Raw genomic sequence first — 20631 nt, 5'->3', positions numbered from 1 at the left:
TATACATACATATTTGAATGAACCAAGTTTTGTTGGGACGTTTTGTCGTGGGAAAGTGCCCTATTCCAGACCGTTTGTCAGTTCGTACTATCGCTGGGCTGTGACGGACACACAGTATCCAGGTCGCTTGCCATATCAATATCAACCCTAATTCATTTAATTAATCTTTAGTTAGATAAAGGTTCCAAATTAGATTTAATGTTGACTGTTCTTTATTTTGGTAAAAGTCACGTCTGGTCCTACTTTTTTGTACAAAGAAAGTCTAATCTAACTTTTTTTTTTTTTAAAATGTTTATTATTCATATTTAACCATTTGGACTTTAATATTCCATCTTTTCTCTTTTAGGTGCGTCCTGCTATGACATTACAATATATTTTTTTAAATAATTAGGTTGCTAATCAGTTCTTCTATTAACATTTCCTTGTTTTCATTAATTTCCCATTTCAGCTTTTTCTCATCTTTAGATACTTTTTTTTCACATTTTCCTCTCACATAAAATACTCCCTTCTAAGCCGGTTTTATCTGGGTTTACCTACATTTTTTTTTAAATAAATGGTTTCAGACATATGCTGTTGATACTTAGGCTCAACTGGTCAGTTTAAATGATTTTTTTTTTCATATCGGCGACTTTAAAGACAAACCTGAAATTCAGATTAACCTGTCTAAAAAGTATGTAGAAACGTAGAGAAAAATGCTTCCATGTTTTATCTTTGGAAAACCAACGCCTACTACTGCTCAGTGACAAAGAGATGAACCATGACAAATTATAACTCCTAAATTCCAACACTTCCTTCATTTCCAAATTGAAGTTTAGACTTTCTTTGACAATAATAGTGTTTTTAAATTAAAACATTGAACAAGTTTACAAAAATTCTTTTAAAAATATACAATACCACTGGAATTGGAGGACTCCGATTTTTCAAACTCACCAAGGTCGTAGAAGGGCCTTAACTTAAAAGTGTTACCTTATTTTTCATTAGTGAGACAACCAGCTAGCATGTTGGAATGACACTTGGGAACTAATTATTGAAATTAATATATTCATCCAATTAAGTTCAACTTACGCTAGATGAGGGAACGAGATGAGCAGGGAGAACTTTCTTCTCCCTTCTTTCCTAGTATAGGTCGATATTTATTTACCACTTTGTTTGCTATTCGTATCGCAAAACATCGTTATTGAGAAGAAAATCAGGAAGTTACTCAACATTTCTAATGGAGACAGTTATTTCAAACATTATTTATAAACGTTATTTAGAAAGGTCTGTTGTTTTTTATGTTCTGCCCAATTTATTTATGAGCACTACATTTGAACAAACACAAAAAAAACAAAAAAAAAAAAACAATAGAAGTTTATTTTTCTGTCATACAGTATTTACTCTTAGTTACGTTTATAATATTCATCAGATTTTTTATCTAGTGGTTGAAATATGAGTATAATGACGTCACAACGTGCTGTCCTAACTGTCAGTTGCTTAAACTCCAAACATAAACATGTATAAAAGGCAGACCAAAGGTGTCTGTGTAGTTATGTAAATGCATAGTGTGACCGGGCTGACTAAATATGGACCTGCCTCCCATTGAAGACAGCCAAGGCTACAACCGCACCTCTGTGCCCTATCTTCTCGCTTCCTTCTCGGCTGAATCATTCTTAGCTCCCGTAATATTTCCATAAATTGTCATTTACGAATTATTTACATGTTTATTACCTTTTTATGCATTCTAAAAACATTATTTGTTGATTTAATAATTTTAATAAAATAATGATATAATTTTAATGAAATAATTTTAATCCAAAATCCTATGTAAAATCCTCAATGCTCCTTATTTTTTTACTAATAAAACCATCCATAAAGACCTAACTGTTCCTTATGTAACCGATCTAGCCCGAACCCGATATTATTCCTTCCATAATAAACTCCCTAACCACCCAAACCCACTCGTTTCAAACCTTGCTTCCTCTTCCATTCCTGGCAATCCTCCGAGATGAAGATGTATTTTAAACTAATTAGCAAACTAACACTCGTTTTAATTTGTTAAGTTTTTACTATTCTGTCTCTTTTTTTTCCTACTCTCCATAAAAATATTTATTACATTATGAGTACATACATATTCCAAGAAATGGAATATATATGTACTCATAATGTAATCAATACCTGTATGAAGGGGGCGAAAAAAAAAGAAATCTGTCTCTTCACTTTTATTATCTTTTTATCTCTAGCTATTCTTCGTCGCAATTCTAAAATCATCCTCCAATTTTATTTAACAGGTACTAATGAGGATCGATACTTTTCAAAATTTCTCTTTTTATTTTCTTCCTAGAATTTATCAGATTTTATATGTTTCCTTGAAATTGTATGTATTGTAATATTTTACAAGTGGTTTGATATTTATTTAATCTAAAAAAAAAGAAGAAAATAAATCCTTTACTTTTCTCGACTAAGATATTCAGTTTTTTTTAAAACAAAAAACTTTTAATCGACAAAGTTATTCGGATTTACTAGTTAACCGGTTATTCAGATTAGAAAAGTTTGCCTTTCCTTCAGGAACCATCAATTCTTCATGCGTCGTTGGAGGGCTTTTTGTAAAGTTCGCGCAAAGGTGAAGTTGCTCCCAATGAAATCAGCGGTCGCGGGGAGGGAATTAGTGGTCCAACTTTCAACTCGCGGCTAATTTTGCTTTTTCCTCCTCTTTGCCTATTAACAGCTTGCCGTGGAGCCTTTATCCGTTCTAGCTCTCTTAAAAAAGTTCCCATAGCCGAGTAGTTCGGTATGGGGTTGTCTAAGCAACATAAAAAAAAGGTAGGAATTTCTTTTATCCTCTCACAGGATTAATCAAAACTAAAAATGATTAAAAAATACAAAATAAGTAGTTGTAAAAATATTTAAATCTATGTGTTTTTAAAAAGATGGGGAGAGACTGCACTGTTGTCGTACCCTAATAAAAATCTTGCATCGATTCCGAAACTATATTTTTTAATAAATATTTTAAAAGTCTGATAAAAAAATGAACTATCATAAAAAGGTTGTTTGTAAGCGAGAACGGCGCTGACGGTGTTCTTGAAATAGATTCGTTATGAGATGAACTTAATTAAAACTGTAATTATTAAAATTTCATGTTCCCGGAAAAAAAAATGAAACATCTAGTAAAGGCAATGATAATTTTTCATTCCAGCGCTATAAAAAGAAATTTATACTAATGTTGAAAATTATGGTCTTTGTGGGGTGGGTCCTGACGGGAAGGGTAGCCTTTTTTGTGTATTATGGTCTCCTCTTGTGAGATTGTGACATGTCGTACATCGACCAACCTACTCCCTATGATTCTCCGTTTGAAAAGTAAGATAAGTAAAGCTTCCACGGAGGGCGAGAGTGGAGGATTTCACGCTATTTTTTAATTGTAGGCACTTTTTAAATATTGCTGGATATAACTGTCTTAAAGTCTTCTCTTCCCGTTTTAAGCAAATATTTACAGTACCGTTGCTCCCTAGGGATCTTACTGGGCGGGTTCGGATTGGAAGGATTGTTATATTATTTAAGTAAAATATAACAAAATATTTTATTATGCGTTTGCTAAAAATATGCTGTTTGTCTTTTAAGTGCTGTAATAGTCGGAATGGACGCGCATTTTTTCTGAAATTCAAATCTTAAATTTATTATTTAGTCAATGACAAATATTTAAATAAATTTTAAATGTCTCAGTTTCATTACAATAATATTCCAAAAAAAAAATTTTTCTTATAACGCGTTTTGGGTTATTTCAATTACCGCCTTACTCCAGCGACGTCGTGGTGTATTTCTGTGTACGTTCCCTTGGGTAATCTCAAGCCTGCCTCACGTAATATGCAATATACTCTCCAAAAGTTTCGGAATTCTATTTAAACGGGAAAATCACAAAGCCCTTTATCTTTCCCTAGGCCCTTATATGTATATATTACATTTTTTTCCCTTTCCCTTTGAGCATTTGCGAGTGAAATAAGGTACTTCGTTGACAGGTCGGCGTAAGACTCATTCCGACGAAAATTACTTCCTTCCCCTTATCTGAAGTAATATGCCGGCGTTATGATATGGAATGACTTGGAAGATGAAAGGAACTCGGGTTCCAGGTTTTTTGTTATAGATTTTGATGCGGGTTTAATGGAATGAGGTTTTTAATAATTCGATAAAGGTCAAACTTTAGGTGTTGATTTTTAATGTAAAGAATTGCTTTAAATATACTAATAGTATACGTTTAATTTAATATTTTAGTATTTGCCAACATATTTTAATCTATATTTGATTCATTGAGAAATTTTCAGTTTACCAAATAGCGAACAACTTTCACTACCCAATGTACTCACAAAAAAGTTCATTTACGCTTGGCCAATTACCAATGGATCCATTTGTACCTTGAATCAAATAAAAGTCAACCTTGTTTGACATTGTTTCGATTTTAAAGCTAGTAGGGTAAAAAGTGGAGTAACATTCTAGAACGTGCATTGATGTAACCTGACGTGTCCGAAGCATCTATCTGGTTAATGTTATTTTATGATTACATTTAATCTTGTTTCGTTAATAATATCAATAAAAAAAAGATAATTAATTCTGGTAATATTACCAGTTGCAGGCCTACCTTCTACGCCATAACCCCTGATGAAGACCTGAAACTCAGTTCGAAACGTCGGCATAAAATAAATAAATATGGTTTTGTTTATTTATGTTGGTCTTTGCTGACCGCACCCACCGACTAACTTCTCCAATCTGGTAATATTACTATTGGCAAAATCAGCTTAGTAATTAATGAGTTAAATAACAAAGTGAAGCATTTAAATTAAACTTTCGAACTCCGTAATGTGTTCCTTTAAGTACTAAACTTTTTAGGAAGCAATTACTTGGCGCGCTGTCTGAAGAAGGATCTTCTAAGACGAAAGTTGACGTCAATCAGAAGTAAATTTCTTCCTTACAACAAAGGACATACCTCTGTGGTCCGACTACGTTAAACATCATTAATTAATTATCATCAAACGGCCTTAAAACTTTTTTTAAAAACGAGTAGCTCGAGTTTTATATTTATGTCCATGCGTTTCTGATAATTCTTAACAGTTAAGCTTTAATCAGTTAAAGATGTCGGGCAGTCTCGGTTAAAAAATTAACTAGTATAAGTAATTTATGAGCCGTTTATAAACTATGTTTTTGTAATTACGTGTTTCGAGCATTGATATACATTGAATTTACAAATTAATATGAATTAATGAATTATATATATTTTTCATTGGTGCGACGTGGAGGTCCAATGCCGCGTGTGACCTACTAGGGAATACATCGCGCGTTTCTTGACGTGGTTTTCATAAGGATGGGTTCGTCACTCTCACGCCAATTTTTTGGGAGTGCCACCCATAGGGAAGAGGCTGTGACTGACAACAGTATTGTATAATGTTATGTTTGAAAAAATCTCGGGTAGAGCCGGGAACTCGAACTCACAACTGGGTTAGTAGACAGGTGCATTGCCACGCTGCTACCGTCGCTCCTAATTAATTATATTAGGATCCCATTATTTGATTGCATCTACATGAGAGTGTCCAGATATATGCTGTATATAGTTATTAATAATTATAATTTTCAAAAACTATATATAAAATATTAAAAAACCGTTGTTGTGGTGTTCTCTTTCAACATGTACTGTTGAAAAAATGTATTAATGTAGAGATACACCGCTCACACTATCGGCACATTGATGGGTTTTATTTTTTCGCTGGTCGAACATGGCCCAATCCTGAAACGAGTTGAAATCATCTCTGTGTGGGACCTTCAGATACTATTCCGTTGTCCTTATTCTTAATACGCATTCATTAGCCACTCAAACCACACTGACCATGTAACTATAAAACTTTTAAACCCCTCAAATCTAGCTGTTCATTGTTTTCAAATATTACTTCTAATTAGTTAATTTCAATAGAAAGAAAATCTTAGCCATTTTTACTATCAAATATTGTTTTGATGCCTATGAAGGTTTTATTTCGTAAGCTACTATTATTTTGTTTAAATTTAAATGGATATAAGTGAATTTACTGATTTAATTTAAAATTAAATTTGGTAATGAAAAAAAGTAGTTGAAGTGGTAATTTAAATGATTTTTATGTCACGAAATATAAAAAGGAAAATACATAATAAAAAAATAGTTGTTTTATCTAAACCAAGATCTCCATGGTACAATTATAGGCTATCCATGGTTCGATAATCGATCCCTTCAGGATCAATTAGGCAGTACCCTACACTCCGACGTACATTAAAACACTCTGGTTCAAGGACGTGCAAGTAGGTCTTGATCCACGGGTTATGGCACTCACACATTGGCTGATACATTATGCTCATGAGGATTATATACTGCCTTCCCAAATATATTTAAAAAAGTTGATGCCTATTTCAGAGCGATTTTAATATTCTGATTCCATTATTCATAGCTTCCTTTAATCTGAAATCCATGAAATAATGTGTAAAAAAAAATTACCTTAAAACGTGTGTCGGGTTTTTATGATTTAGACACGCAATCACAACAAATCTAAAGTATTTATTCCTATATTGAATTTTTTTTAAAAATTAATCTGTTTGGATGAAAATTAAATTTACTCACCGTTGTAAAAAATATCAGATTCATTTTAGTATTTATAACACCTTGTTTTCAAAGATAAATATCCATATAATTCTCTCTACAGATTTGTCAATAAACTGTCAGTTCTGTGTCAATATTGTTGTAAAAAAATAATGAAATCCTGCAATCAGTGACGTTCAATTTAATTAAAAACGACCACTGCGGTTTTATTTACACTAAATTTCCTGTTTTTCTTTCGTGTTTTTTATTTATTGACTTAGAGTTCTCTTCTTCGTTTTTATTTTAAAACAATTTAAAATATTTGTACATTAATCATTGAATAAAATTGGAATTTAAAATAATATCGTATGGTTGTGTTAAATAACAATGAGTTATTTTTTTTTAACTTTAATAAGTGTTTAAGTGAATCTTTGTACTTAATGTGTAATAATAAAATTTCGTTTTGTTTTAGGTTTGATAATTTTTATTTTTGATCAGTTTCGAATCTAACGGATTTTTTTTTTCTCAGAGTACCCTGCCTTTTTTATGTAATTTGTTAACTGACGAGGAGGAAAACCTGGAGATTGGAGATTGTGGTGATTTTATTATCCCCTGGTTAAGATTGGTAAAAAAGGAGTAATTCATGATTATCAGCATTCTTACTTAGCTTCTCCTTGCTATTAATGCCAATAACTCGTATTGAGAGAGTTCTGAGATCTGATGGAGTCATTGGTTTTAGTTCATAAGTGGAGAAGGGGCCGATTAAGGATTTCTCTGGCTTACAGATAACGGGGGGACTAGCTACTGAGAAAATCTATCGGAAATATTTTAGATTCGAAAATGGTATAGGAAATTTAGGTAAAATCTTCAAGCCGCTTGGCTAGACACCCTGAATAAGTATGGCTGTATTAAAATTTTCTTTCAATTTATTGTAATATTATTCCACGTGTAATTCATATTCGTCAGTCTTTCAGTCTCTTATACATACTAAATATTTACTAAATAAAAATCATAAATAAAAAAATATTGGTATTTATAATCTAAGATTGTCATTAGTATTTTGTTTTAGACGTCTTGGGAGAAATTTGTCTCTCTTGTCAAATCCATGTTCAGGCATACAAACGACTGCCGTTTTTCTAATGTTGATAGAAATTTCGAGGGATTTTGCGAGTTGTTGCCTTGACGCCTATATCAAATTCCATTCTCTCATTTCGCTTTCAGCAGAAGTATTCAGCTTTTATAAAAAAAATAACGTCTGTAGATCTCAAAGAACAATTTTTAGGAAATAAAATTTTCATAAAATAAATTGAACTCTGAAAAAAAGAAAAGAAAGAGTGAGGAAGCAATTATGTTAGTGTATGAAATATAACCTAACTAAGAGCGGGAAAAATTCTTTACTCATTCATGCTGGCCAAATACGTCGGATTGCTACATTACATAGGATACTAATCAATCCGTGATCGGAAATTTATAAAATACATATTTTTACATATTATAATAATCATTAACTCATATTTCTCTTATTTAACATGTCCGTCGCTCCAGTACTCTTTCCACCTTCAAATCCCGCTTATTCCATCATTCTCTATCCATCCAGTTCAATAGAATCGAAACAGATGTTCATTATTTACATTTAGACTTTTAGAAAATGCTATATTTATACTTTTAATATATATTAGATATCATATCAAATAATTATTTAAATATTGCGTTTCTGTTTCAACCGCACATAAGCCTGTATTTTTTAAATTTATTTATTAATACCATCCATTGATTTTTTCTTTTCAAAGATTTAAAAGTTTCTTTATATTGGTATGTAATTTTTTTTTTATTATGCCTTACTTATTTTGTTCTTTTTTTTTTGTAGCTCTAAGGTTCTAAAACCCATGTAAATAATTTTTATATTATTATTATTATAAAGGGGCGTATTCCAGAGTTAATTAAAAAAATAAATTAGTTTTAAAAAATCTAAAACTTTAAGCTTCAATCAAGGGACATCTCGAAAAGATTCACTAATTTAGGGGAAAAAAATCGTGTAGGCATCCTACAAAACGATGATTGATATCGTCTCTAGAATTATGATTTTTTTAAGTAATATTGTTGGTTTCTTCGGACTTGCAAGTTATTACAGACAATACCCTGGTTGAACCATGACTACATTTTAAAACATTAGGGATTGTTTCGCTGAACATTCATCCTCCGGATAATAAATCCTACTCTGTTCCTCGTTAAACGGAGGATGCGGACTAGAGAGGAATTAGATGTTACATGAGGGTGGGTGGAGTTGATGGATTAGCCACACTTCTAGGTGATAAGGCTTAGGGCAGGCCTTGATAAGAGTAATCTTCGTCCAAATAGCCTTTAAAGGCTTAATATGTCTTCCTTTAACCCTTTTTAGGGTGCATGTTGTTAGTTCGAATTTTATGTTTGTTTTTTAAATCGTTCCCGTTGAAGCACACTATAGGGGACAAATGCTTCAATAATTTTACATGATATTAAATAATTATATGTTCGTCACATATTTCTAGAGAATAAATGCATGGTGACAATAGTTTGATTTAGTGGACGTCGGTGATATACTAAGATTGGACTCTTGTTTCTACCGATCTCATTTTAAACAATAAATTTTAATAAAAACAAAACTATATTTTTATTACTAAACAAATATATTTTTATAATAATTTATTTATTCTAGTGATTAATGAAATAGTCACATCATTTGAGAAAGGAAGAGAGAAAACATTGGCCTGTTTTAATAAACGAAGTAGAAAATGACTTGCAAATAGTTTACAGTTCAATTGAGGGAGTATTTTCAAACAGGCTGTCAGCTTCAAATCAATACTTTTAGGTAGGAAAGTAGTTTAGTGATCGAAGTTATGAACCCTGATCAATGAAGAAAAAAAAGTATTTTTTGAGTTTGGGACTTTGTAAGGAAGTACTATATCTTATCCGACGGTCATGTAAGGAGGTAATCAAAACAGCATTACCCTTGACCATCAGGTATTTTCCTCTCCGTAGTTCATTCAGTTTATTGAGACTGGGCATGTCCCAAGGGGTTTCCAGCGTAGATCCACGGCCGGGATAATTGAGTAAATAATTAACTGCTTCGGCAGGACTAGGAAACGAACTCGGAATGCCTTAACTGAACCATCGCATTCCAAATCAATCAAGAAAACTTATACAAACTAAAAACATATTTTTAACTCCTCATTCAATACTCATTTGATCTCAAATAACGCAGAACATTTAGAGTAGATTGTACAGGTTGCCATATTATTAGAGAGTTTTGCAGGAATTTTTTTTAAGAATCAGGATTTCCCAATTACTGTAGAGATCAATACTCGCGAAAGCAGTAATCATCTAGCAAATTACAATAAGCTAAGCGATGTATCCTCCCGTGGATAAGCTCTTTCAGAGAGTCCAGGTCTGAAGAATTAATCTTGACGACTTAAAATCGGAGATATAGCCTTCACACATGAATACCTAATGAGAGCTGTGAGTACCAGCACTTTGTTAAACATGTAACATAATAGCTCTGAAGCACATTGTAACAACATGCTAACTGAACTCTGACCCCAGAAAAAAATACAAAATATCTACCACTATGACAGAAGTAGTTTTCATATGAAGAGTAAAAATTATTAAGAAAATGAAAGAGTTTCTAAAATCTACACAAAACATTTTTTTAAAAATAATTTGACAATTGTTTTTATCACTCTAATTAGTTCATATTTTCAATTATTAATGTGGGCACTAATTTCGTAATTAATTAATCCATTTGGGTAAATGTGGAATGTTCTTTTTATATGGCTGAGCTATTTGAGTTACTGCTAGCTGGATACCATAAATCCATGTGCTTAAAATAGTCCCAGATAGTATTTTGTTTTATTTTTGTTGTAATTTTTATAAAGCTCAAAACGTTTGCTTGGTGGATGTTGGATAATTCGTAAAATAAGTCTTCTCCCATTTCGTTTTTGTAGGATTTGGCCAAGAGATCCTCTTATACATGAAATGCAGGTATTAAATCTAATTATAGATTACCAACTACAAGACAACCAATAGATTAGCTCTAAATTATAGAAGACCAACAAAATAATTTGTTTTTTATGAATTACAGATAAGATATGATTACTTCGATGAACACTAAATGATCAAACTGTAGTTTTAAAACTTGTTTGTAGTTTAAATACACTTTTATATTTAGCCAATCGGAGAATACTCATGATTAAAAGTTACTATTAATTCCAATAAATCCCACCAAATCACATTTTTCCTTTGTCGTAAACCCATGACCTCTTGCCCTACAGTTTCCTTTAATAATACCCCACTTATTCCTGTCGAACAGATCCGTTAGTTAAGACTACATCTCGACAAACAACTGACATGGAATCCTCATACAAGACTGAAAAGACAGGAAACTGCTAGTCGATTCTGACTATTACAACATTTACTAGACAAACTGTCTAAATTGCCAATCGATTACAAAAGATTGATCTACATGACTATTATAAGGCCTATTTGGACCTACGGAGTTGAGCTTTGGGGCTCTACTAACCCATCAAATTCCTCCCGAATCCAATCCTTACAGTCCATAATCCTTAATGCTCCTTACTTTGTCACAAATCAAGTCATCCATCAGGACCTCAATATCCCATATGTTGGCGATTTGGCCAGAACCAGATACCATTCCTTCCATGGTAAACTTCTCAACCACCAATACTCCTAGGTGTCTGAAATAGAGATGCCCTCGAGATTTTCTCCTCTAGAAATGTTTTTGGAGTTTTATCAATGGGTAGATTCCACATGTTTGAATCATGTCACTATGTCACCTACAGCAAATTTACTTGTTGTATGTATTTTTATATAGTTGTAAATAACAATTAATAAATTATTTTAAAAAAATGTTACGAAATATTGACGTATAATAGATGAAATATTAATCATATCAAAATTATATAAATAACTTTTTACATGAATCCTTCATAATTAGATCCATTTTATCGTGTTATACAACTGCGTATTCAGACTGGATTTAACTTTTATTTTTTCTTCTTTTCCTTCTTTCCAATTAATATACACTTTTAACAAGTCCGTGGACCGTTTGCTTTAGCCCCGACAACGAGCTGGGTACTGCGTCGCGTAATGGTCTCGGAGAAAACAGGTGCCTTTGAATGAAGAGCGGCAGTTCTAACCTCATTTTCTCAGCGACGGCTGCACACAAAGGGCGAAATTTCAGAGCGGGTTTGGTCATAAAGGTCTTTTTCTTTGTAAATAAAAGTATATATAAATTTTATATAAGAAATAATGGTTTTTATTTCTTAGTAACTTCGAATCGAATTTCCAGTGAAGTAAATCTAAATATTTTTTTTTTTTAGATGATGATAGATTTATTTATTGATAGATATTACAATCTGCCACACAGTTGTGGGTAATAGGTAATATTGATAAATGATCTCATACATACTAAAAAAATAAATAAAATAATAATAAAATAAAACAAAAAAAACAAAAAAAAACTCTCTAAATATTAAGTCGTCAATATCGTCTTATCAATGAATGTAATTATGTATGTGATTTCCTCAATAACGCTTATAACATGTTATAAATAAAATAACAGGGTTTTAGGGTTGATGGTATTCTCCTGGATAATACACTCTTTTAAGTGGGCATCCCATTGGGCTTCCTTAAGTTTCAGGATAAACCTATTAGTCCAAGAGCCCAAGAGGGAAAAAAAGTCAGTTATTTCACCCCAATTGTTTATTACTTTAATGAAACTATGTATAATTACTCGTCAAAATCGACAAGTATGATAGTGATTACCTAGGTATTTTTAAAAATACCAACTACACTAGAAAACCTAATAAAACACCATTACAAGTAAAGTTAATTTATGTATGTAAAATATGAGCCTTAATTGAGCTGTTCACACAGTTTCCGAGCTACGATTTTTTAAAAAGTCTTAAAAATTATACATTTTAATTTAACTGACGAAGATACTATGGAGATAAAAGTAAAAAAACTTATTTTAAATTGAGTTCTGGCAGACATCTGGACGACTAATGGTTCTTGAGATATATTTTATCATTTTTTAAGTTTATTTTGTCTAATATCAAATACCACTCGAACGAAGATAAACGCTGTGACCTATATGGTGCATTCAAAATCTTTAATTTCAGTGCTGGGAAGCGTCAGTATGATACCTGAGATATAGATTTCCCAAAATAAGTTCACTAACTACTGATTTTGTTTTGTTTTTAATAAATTATTGCTTTTTAAAAAAATTGCGTCTTGGAAGCTATTGAACTTAAACAGTTTAAATTATTAGGTTTTTTAGTGTTGTAGCAGATATAGAGGTCCAAATGGAAATATTTTCTTTTTTAACGTTTTGAAACTGTCGCCATTTTTATTTCCCTTTACTATACTTGGTAGACTTATCAATATCGACTAGTAATTATACATAGTTTCATTAAAGCAATCGAAACTTGGAGTGAAGTAACTGCCTTTTTTTATCGGGCTCTTGTACTATACCAATTACAAGTACCGAACCTTGTATCACAGGTTCTACTAAAACCCATGAAGGCTAGTTCATGGGTTTTAGTGGAATCGGTTTTATTAACCGGTGTTAAACAAAATCACGAAATAAAGTTTACCCCACTAAGCCGTATTTGAATTGGTGTATAAGTGCAGGTACTGTCATTGCTTTTATTATAATATTATTATTGCTAAAGAATTGAAAAAAATACGTATGTTTTAAAATATTTGAATTATGAGGAAATTGCATTTCAATTTCGAATTTTATAAAAAAAATATGACCTAAAATACTATATAAATATTTCTTAGGAAAGATATTTATATCCAGGCAGGAGATTTGTGAGCTATATCTGAGTGGAAACCATATAGAATGTATAATTCTATTTTCCTAATTACAAATGGTAAAACAAAAACAGATTCTATTCAAAACAAATATTTATTCATGGCCAGTTGTGAGGATCTCTTCGTGAATTGAATAATGCCTTTGTCGGAGCCCATTACTTTATTCCGTCCAATGGATGTCGGGTCTCCATCGGGTTCCCCATTCAATGTTCTAACTCGTGTTACACACATGTACTTTTATTATTATAGTAGTAGTTGAATTTTTTTATAATATAGGGGTTATTATATTTACACATAATTGTCTCGAATTGGATATGAAAAACTATTCAAGAAGAAAGAAATAGGGAAATGATTTTATATATTTTTTTGTCTTCAGCTGACTGATGATTCAATGTTTTTTTAGTTTAAGATTTAACCTAACCCAAAATCCAATACGTAAATATTGCTACTATACTAAAAATATGAATTACTGATTCCTCTATAAGTTTACTATTGTAGTAACTACTTATTTGATAGATTTATTCAAAAGTTAACCTTGTTGCCAGACTAGTTTATTTCGATTGTAAGGAATAGGTTCGTTTGCTACTGTTTCAAATGGTTTTTAATAATTACTTTTACTTCGTTTGATGTTCGAGGTGTGCTTATTATTTATAATATTAAAATAAATAAAAAAATGAAATATTGTTGGCCTGATTGTTTGATGATATAACAATAAATGAAATATTTTTTCGCTTCATTAAACTACGTTTTGATTCAGAATGATAACCACCTAATTATTATTTGGAATTAAATTTACAATCTAGCATCCACTACTTCTAATTTGTTAGTGTTATATTGTTTTGGTATGTATTTGTTATGTTATGTTTAATGTTAAGACTATTAAGCTTTCTTATGTAGAATAGAACCAGAATAATATTGTTGAATTTTACCTCTAGTTATACCAACAATTATTTTATGTGAAAAGTAATCGTTAAATAATTAATAAACAGTAATGGTCTTATAGTATTAAAATTTAAAATTTTAAAAAACTTACCCATGGAACTGAGCGCCGATTCTTCAACGACGGCGAGGCTGCTATTGTGTACGGTGAGGTGTCTGATGTCTATACCGAGGAAGATGAAGCTCTGGAGCTTGGGCAAGTTGTTGTGCCGGAGCTTGAGGTAGTAGATAACGATGGAAGGCTTCCCTTTGAGGACGGTCATCGAACGCATGATGTGGAACACGTCCGTGAACTCGCAGAGGATGTCCAATCCGTTCTTCTTCACAGTGCATTGGCAGGGGGAGATCTCCGCGTGTGCGGGGCATTGGAAGTTGCCTTGGGCGGCCACTGTAGCAGCCCACCCTACCAACGTCAGCCAGACCAGCCGCATACCGCCTGTCTAGGACATCCCACCACCCCCCGTCTGTAACACAAAGGAAGCACAATGTTAGCAAAAAGGAAATAATGTATTCATAAACCAATAATTTGTTTTTATATATTAAGATATAAAAAAAAAAACTTAAAGTAAGAATCCTTTAGTTCAACATAAGAGTGTTCAACGTAAGCCTCGTGTAAGGTCCCGTGAAATGAATGAAAACATTCTCCTTTTCAGACAGCTTGGACTATAATTCACATCCTCACATTGTGGGGAGGAGAAAGGTTAAGGTTGGAAAATAGTGGTTTGGATTGTCAATGAGATTTTTAATGGAAACATAGGGATCTCGTTTGAGGTTTTATAAGGGCTATTGAACATTTTATGTAGGAATTCAGATGGTGTAGAATTGTTTGATATTAGCGGTTCCCAACCATTGGAAGAGTCCGGTAATATATTTTGTAAGGGCGTATTGTTTGAACTGTTTTAGTTTTTACCTTTCATGTTTAAGTGTCAATTGAGGAGTTTTAAAGGGTAAATCCATTATAAAAATTCTCCAAAACGTATTTGTAGGGAACTTAATTTTTGTGATATTTTCTCGAAGGAATACCTCTTTTGTTCCAAACCGGGAAGACGTGGGCCGTACGTCGCGACGTCTCGTTCAATTTCTTTTTTACTGGACCGCAGACCGCACTGCAGATTGAAAACCACTGTATTTGATGGTTTAGTAGATATACAAAACTCAAAACCGTCTTGCCAAATAATCCTAGTTATATGTATGTCTTAAGTCTACATAAAAATAATTTTTTAATATCCTTATTTTTTTTAAATAATTTATTTATTGTTTATTACATCTGTATAAAAATATATACAACAAGTAAATTTGCTGTAGCTGACATAGTGACATGACATACCATATATGTGGAGAATCTACCCATTGATAGAACTCCAATAATATTTCTAGAGGAGAAGATCGTAAGGCCATCTTCTTTTCATACGCCTAGGAGGATTATTAAGTAATGAAGGAGAAGCCAGGTTAGAAACAAGTGGATTTGGATCGTTGGGAACCACATTGGTAACATATGAACACATATCTTACAACTTTTTGATTTCACAGGTCGACTTAAATTTATTGAAATTTGATTTGTTAATTTTGGCTCTTCTCAATGCTTTTAGTTGTGCTAAATCCGAAGAACTCCGTTTTCTACAGTCGCATACACATTTATATGTTATATAACTTGTGTAGTAAAAAAATGAAGAAAAACCTTCATAGCACCCAGTATACTCAACCGGCTAACTTATTATATTACAGTATTATTAATAGGACGTTAAAGATGTACAAAAAGACAGGCTAATTCGAGTTTGAGATATACTTCAATATATCTATAATGGTTTAGATATAATTTTTTATTGCTTTCAAATATCATAAATAGATACATTACTGTTATTATAATAAAGAAATAAAAATATTCCTTTCAACTATGCCAAAACATTTCAATTTGGTCAAAATATGATAGAGTAATACAATTTTTATGTTTATCTAGCAAATATGCTAATAAACTCACCGTCTCTGGTAAGTCAGAAAATTTTCTGTTTTTTATTTTTATTGTTATTATAAATTTTTTTATATGACTTTTTGGGGATGGGGTGCTAAACTCGAATATGTAGTAATTTTTTTGTTTAGAATTCCTAACTTAACTTTATTTTTCACAATTCAATAGCAATTTCGTGGTTAATTTAATTTTCAGGATATAATTGTTTTTTATAATAATATAATTTTTGTTAAGCTTTTAATTGTTTGATTAAATTTACATCTGTATTTGGTTAGATCTTGTCTCCTTCAGTTCTGAATTCATGATTAGAAGAAAAATTAGCTAGATGAAGGGTCAGGGGTTCGGTACTTTGTAGTGAAGTACTGTTTTTAAAACTGCGGTTTTACAAATGTCAATTGTTATTTGTACAATGTACAATTTTTGCCATTTGGTATATTAGTTTATTTTAAAATCCTTTTAATGCTATAAAAATTTGAAGCTGATCGATCGAGTACAATAGAGGTTATGAAAGATTTTGTTTTTATTTTTGTAAAGTCAGCATTACATATCAGGAATTTGAGGTAAATGTGTAAGTGATTGTATGAAACGAAAAAAAAACATTTAGATGAGCCGAAATTATCAAATCATATTTTGGGTGTAGACCTTTGTTATTAATTTAATTTATCTAATGTCTGCTAATTAATTAAATTAACGTTAAATATAGAGCTCTGCTTGCTTCATTGTATTATAAAATACATTCCCTTCGCCTCCGACTTTGTTAGGATTCCTCTGGTGTATATTTAACATTAAAGGACGTTTATAATTATATAAATAATGGTCCGACTTGGAAGGAGATGGATTCACTCTTTTAATTCCAGGAGCCTGAGAGGTTGTCTTTGTTGACCGGGATCCCAGACAATATTATTGTTGATGGGTGCTCTAAGACAACAATAGAGAGGCAGCCTTGCATTATTTATCGTTCATTATTCGCTTGGAAGTTTTGTCTGCCCACTCATATCTTCCTTTACAATTGTACTCCTTTTAATGAGTTTCTCAACTTTATTTTCCTAGATCAAAAGGAGGAAATCTACGGCTGCTGTAGAGTGATTTTCGTTAAACTTAGAGATTTATTTTTCTTGGTTTAAATAATTAAGAATCGTCTGATATTATCTGAATTGCAACGGTGTTATAAATTTTGAAAAATTTCGAATTTGAGCTTTCAAGGAAGTACACATTTTAACCACTTCTATGAAGTTGTTCCCCATCTTCTAAATTTTTTCTATTAGCCCCCCTAAGAGTTTTATGGTTCCCAATTATTTACAGAAATAGTTCTGTTGTTTTAGAAAAAAAATATTATACATTGATTATCAAGGATAACTGTTAGAGCTCTTAGAATACAATGCAATACAATATGACAATGAACTCCCTAAAAACAACAAAAAGTTTTTGATTAAAAATTTTCGTAAAGAAAGGTGATGAAAATAAAAAAATCTTTGAGCTCAGGTAGTACCTCTAGAGTTTTAGAGTGATCTATAATTTTAATACTGGAAGATTATTGATTGACCGTGTGTATAGATGAATGGAATATGGTCCGGGTGCGGTAAAAAAAACAACTCAAATAGTAGATAATTATACTATTTTATTGGCCCAACGTTTCGCCCCACGTTGCGGGGCTTCGTCAGGGCTAAAAAAGATACAAACACTATAGTTACAAAAAGTAGAAAAAAAACAAACATAAGTGTAAAATAACAGGGGTATAAAATGAAAAGTAAGATATAATAAGAAAAATTAAAGGTTGTAAATAGTAAATAAAAAGGGTAATAGTAACAGATAGATAAGAGAAGACATATTAAAGAAAGTACAAATAAAGAGATGTAAAAAGAAAAAAAAAAATACAAATCAAATGATGAGACAGAATGCATACCTGTTTTGACGGCAGTCAAAAACAAAGTGACGGTTTGTATTGGGAGGAGTGGGGATGGCAGTTATGCCACAATAACGAAAATAATTTGTGAAGTAAACACAGTAAAAAAATTTAATACTTCTGTTAAAATTTTAATTTTAATACTTCTGTTGTTTAAGACACGAAATATATAATTTAAAAATGCTCGCGGCTTTCGCGCAACTTTGCCACCCTATAACTCTTTTGCGTTAAACTTCAGCACTCTGATTTTTAAGAATAATTTTTAGAACTCAGAAAACTTTTAATTTTCACCGCCTGAAAATTTTGGAAATTGTGAATTGTATGACATTTTGGATCAAAATGTTTGGAAAAATATTTTGTCGTTATTAGAGTACTCTTAGCCCCTCTAAGAGTTCTAAAAATTATCCTTAATTATTAAAGTGCTAAAGTTTATTAAAAAAGAGTTATTGGGTGTCAAAGATGCACAGAAGCCGCTTGGTTAAATGGTATTTTTCGTGTTTGAGAGGTGGTGAAAATTAACAACTCTTTGAGTTGTAGTTGTCCCCTTGAGTTCTAGAGTTCTGAATAATTTGAAAAAATATTTAAACAACAGAAAATTTTAAAAATAAATAAGAACTCTTTTGGACTACTAGAACTCAAAGAATTTTTTATTTCCTCCACGTTTCTGAGTATGAACATTTTTTATTCTTTTTTTGAAGTTCTGTTGAGAGTTCTAACAATTATCCTTAAAATCAATGTCCTAAAACCCATTAATTAACCAATATATGTAACGATGGCCAGTTAGATTCATTGTTTTGGTTGAAAAGGAATGAAAAAAATACAGGTTATATCCGGGGAATAGGGCGGTAGTAAAAAAATCGTGAAATATTGGACACGGGAACGGACATAACAAAATAATGTATAATGAAAAAAACATTCAAAGACTTATTTATACATCTATCATATTGGGAAAACTTTTGGCTATTTATTTTTATTTCATTCAATATAATTACAGAGTATACTGTAAATATTATATTGAATATAGTATTAGGGGCCTATTATGGGCGTACTTCTCAACCTCATTGAATTAAATAACAATTGACTTTAGTTTAATTTTTTTAAATTATATCTTCTCTGTAAACAAATTTGGGTTATCGCCGTATTAAAATCACCAATGTATTTAATTGAAAAATTATTGCACACGTATTATAATTATTCATTTAATTTAATTATTTTGCATTAATATTTTTTCTACAAACGTTTTTAAGATTTTTATATGTACATTATTGAAAAAGGAATCATGAATTATTAATTTTCAGGCAATTAAGCCAGAGCTTTTCAGGAGGTAAATTAAAAAAGAATGTTCTTTTATGCTCATTTAAAATATTTTCTTTAATTAAAATAAAAGAAAACAAAAACATGAATGTTTTCAACTGAGAACGCAAGGAAAGATATTAAAAAACGTTTGCTTAAAAAAGAAACCTAATATTAATTTTTTATAACAATCAATTAGATGAGATAGTAAAAGAAAGAAACTGAAGAGGTAAATGCTATCTCACTCCTATGGAAGAATAATAACGCACCTGAAATATTTTGTGAAATTGACTTGTTTTGCAGGCTCAAAAATACTTAATCATTGTAAATCGACATGATTGTATTTACAAAATTCCTCCCTTGGCTAATTTTAATGTTCAATTGTGTCGACTTAAACATTACAATTAATTTATTCTTAATTTAAACAAATTTGATCCTTTTTTTTCTCTCAACTTTATTCTTAACAACTTTTCCAACGTTTTGACCCTCAGGCCAATCTCAAGGATACCTTCATATTGATGTAATTTCCTTTTTCAAATGTTAAAAATGCAAGCTAATTGCCTTTGCCCCATATAACCTTTTCTAAATAATTTTTTTTTAGATTTAAACCTTTTATAAAACACTTTTCTGCCTTCCTTCATTCACATTTGCAACTTAATACAGAACCTACCGGTGTTAACAGAGTCCTAACCTGTATTAGTATATTAACACACTAGTTTCTACACTTGTACTAAGAACTAATACTATTAGCTTTCATTATGAAACAGGGCCCTGGTGGAAGACCATGCTGGAGGAGGCTGGACATAGTGGAAATTATGAAAAAGATGTTCATTAGAATATGGTGGATGCTATACTTAGTGGATAAAAAAGAGATAGGTGGTGAAGGGTTATTAGATTAGATTAGATTTTTATTCAGGGCGATCAACATCTAGGTTATTACACCCTTTTTACTTTATTTATCTTCTTGTCTTTGACATTTGATAGTTGAATGTAGACTATTTCCTTTTTTACACTGGTCGGTATTGGTGGATTATATTTTAGTATAAAGTTGAGTTTCTTTCAGAAATTTTATTATTTTGTCTATGGATTCTGCTA

The 20631-nt window shown here is 31.4% G+C and overlaps 1 protein-coding gene across 1 annotated transcript in view; it reads right to left on the bottom strand.

Moving 5' to 3' along the window:
• LOC136796632 (vasorin-like) overlaps positions 1–20631 on the bottom strand; it is a gene marked incomplete at its 3' end in the record, with an annotated part of 267771 nt that overhangs the window by 20096 nt on the left and 227044 nt on the right. Inside the window, exon 3 of the mRNA XM_067050923.1 lies at positions 14469–14838. Coding sequence (XP_066907024.1) covers positions 14469–14805 — 337 coding nt within the window. The remainder of the gene's footprint in view (positions 1–14468; positions 14839–20631) is intronic.

This window comes from Halyomorpha halys, unplaced genomic scaffold (genome assembly GCF_000696795.3).
Source record: "Halyomorpha halys isolate HHAL.00 unplaced genomic scaffold, Hhal_1.1 Scaffold1055.1, whole genome shotgun sequence".
Lineage (NCBI taxonomy): Eukaryota > Metazoa > Arthropoda > Insecta > Hemiptera > Pentatomidae > Halyomorpha > Halyomorpha halys.
The sequence above is the reverse complement of the archived record's forward strand: the minus strand, read 5'-3'. Positions and strand labels throughout refer to the sequence as shown.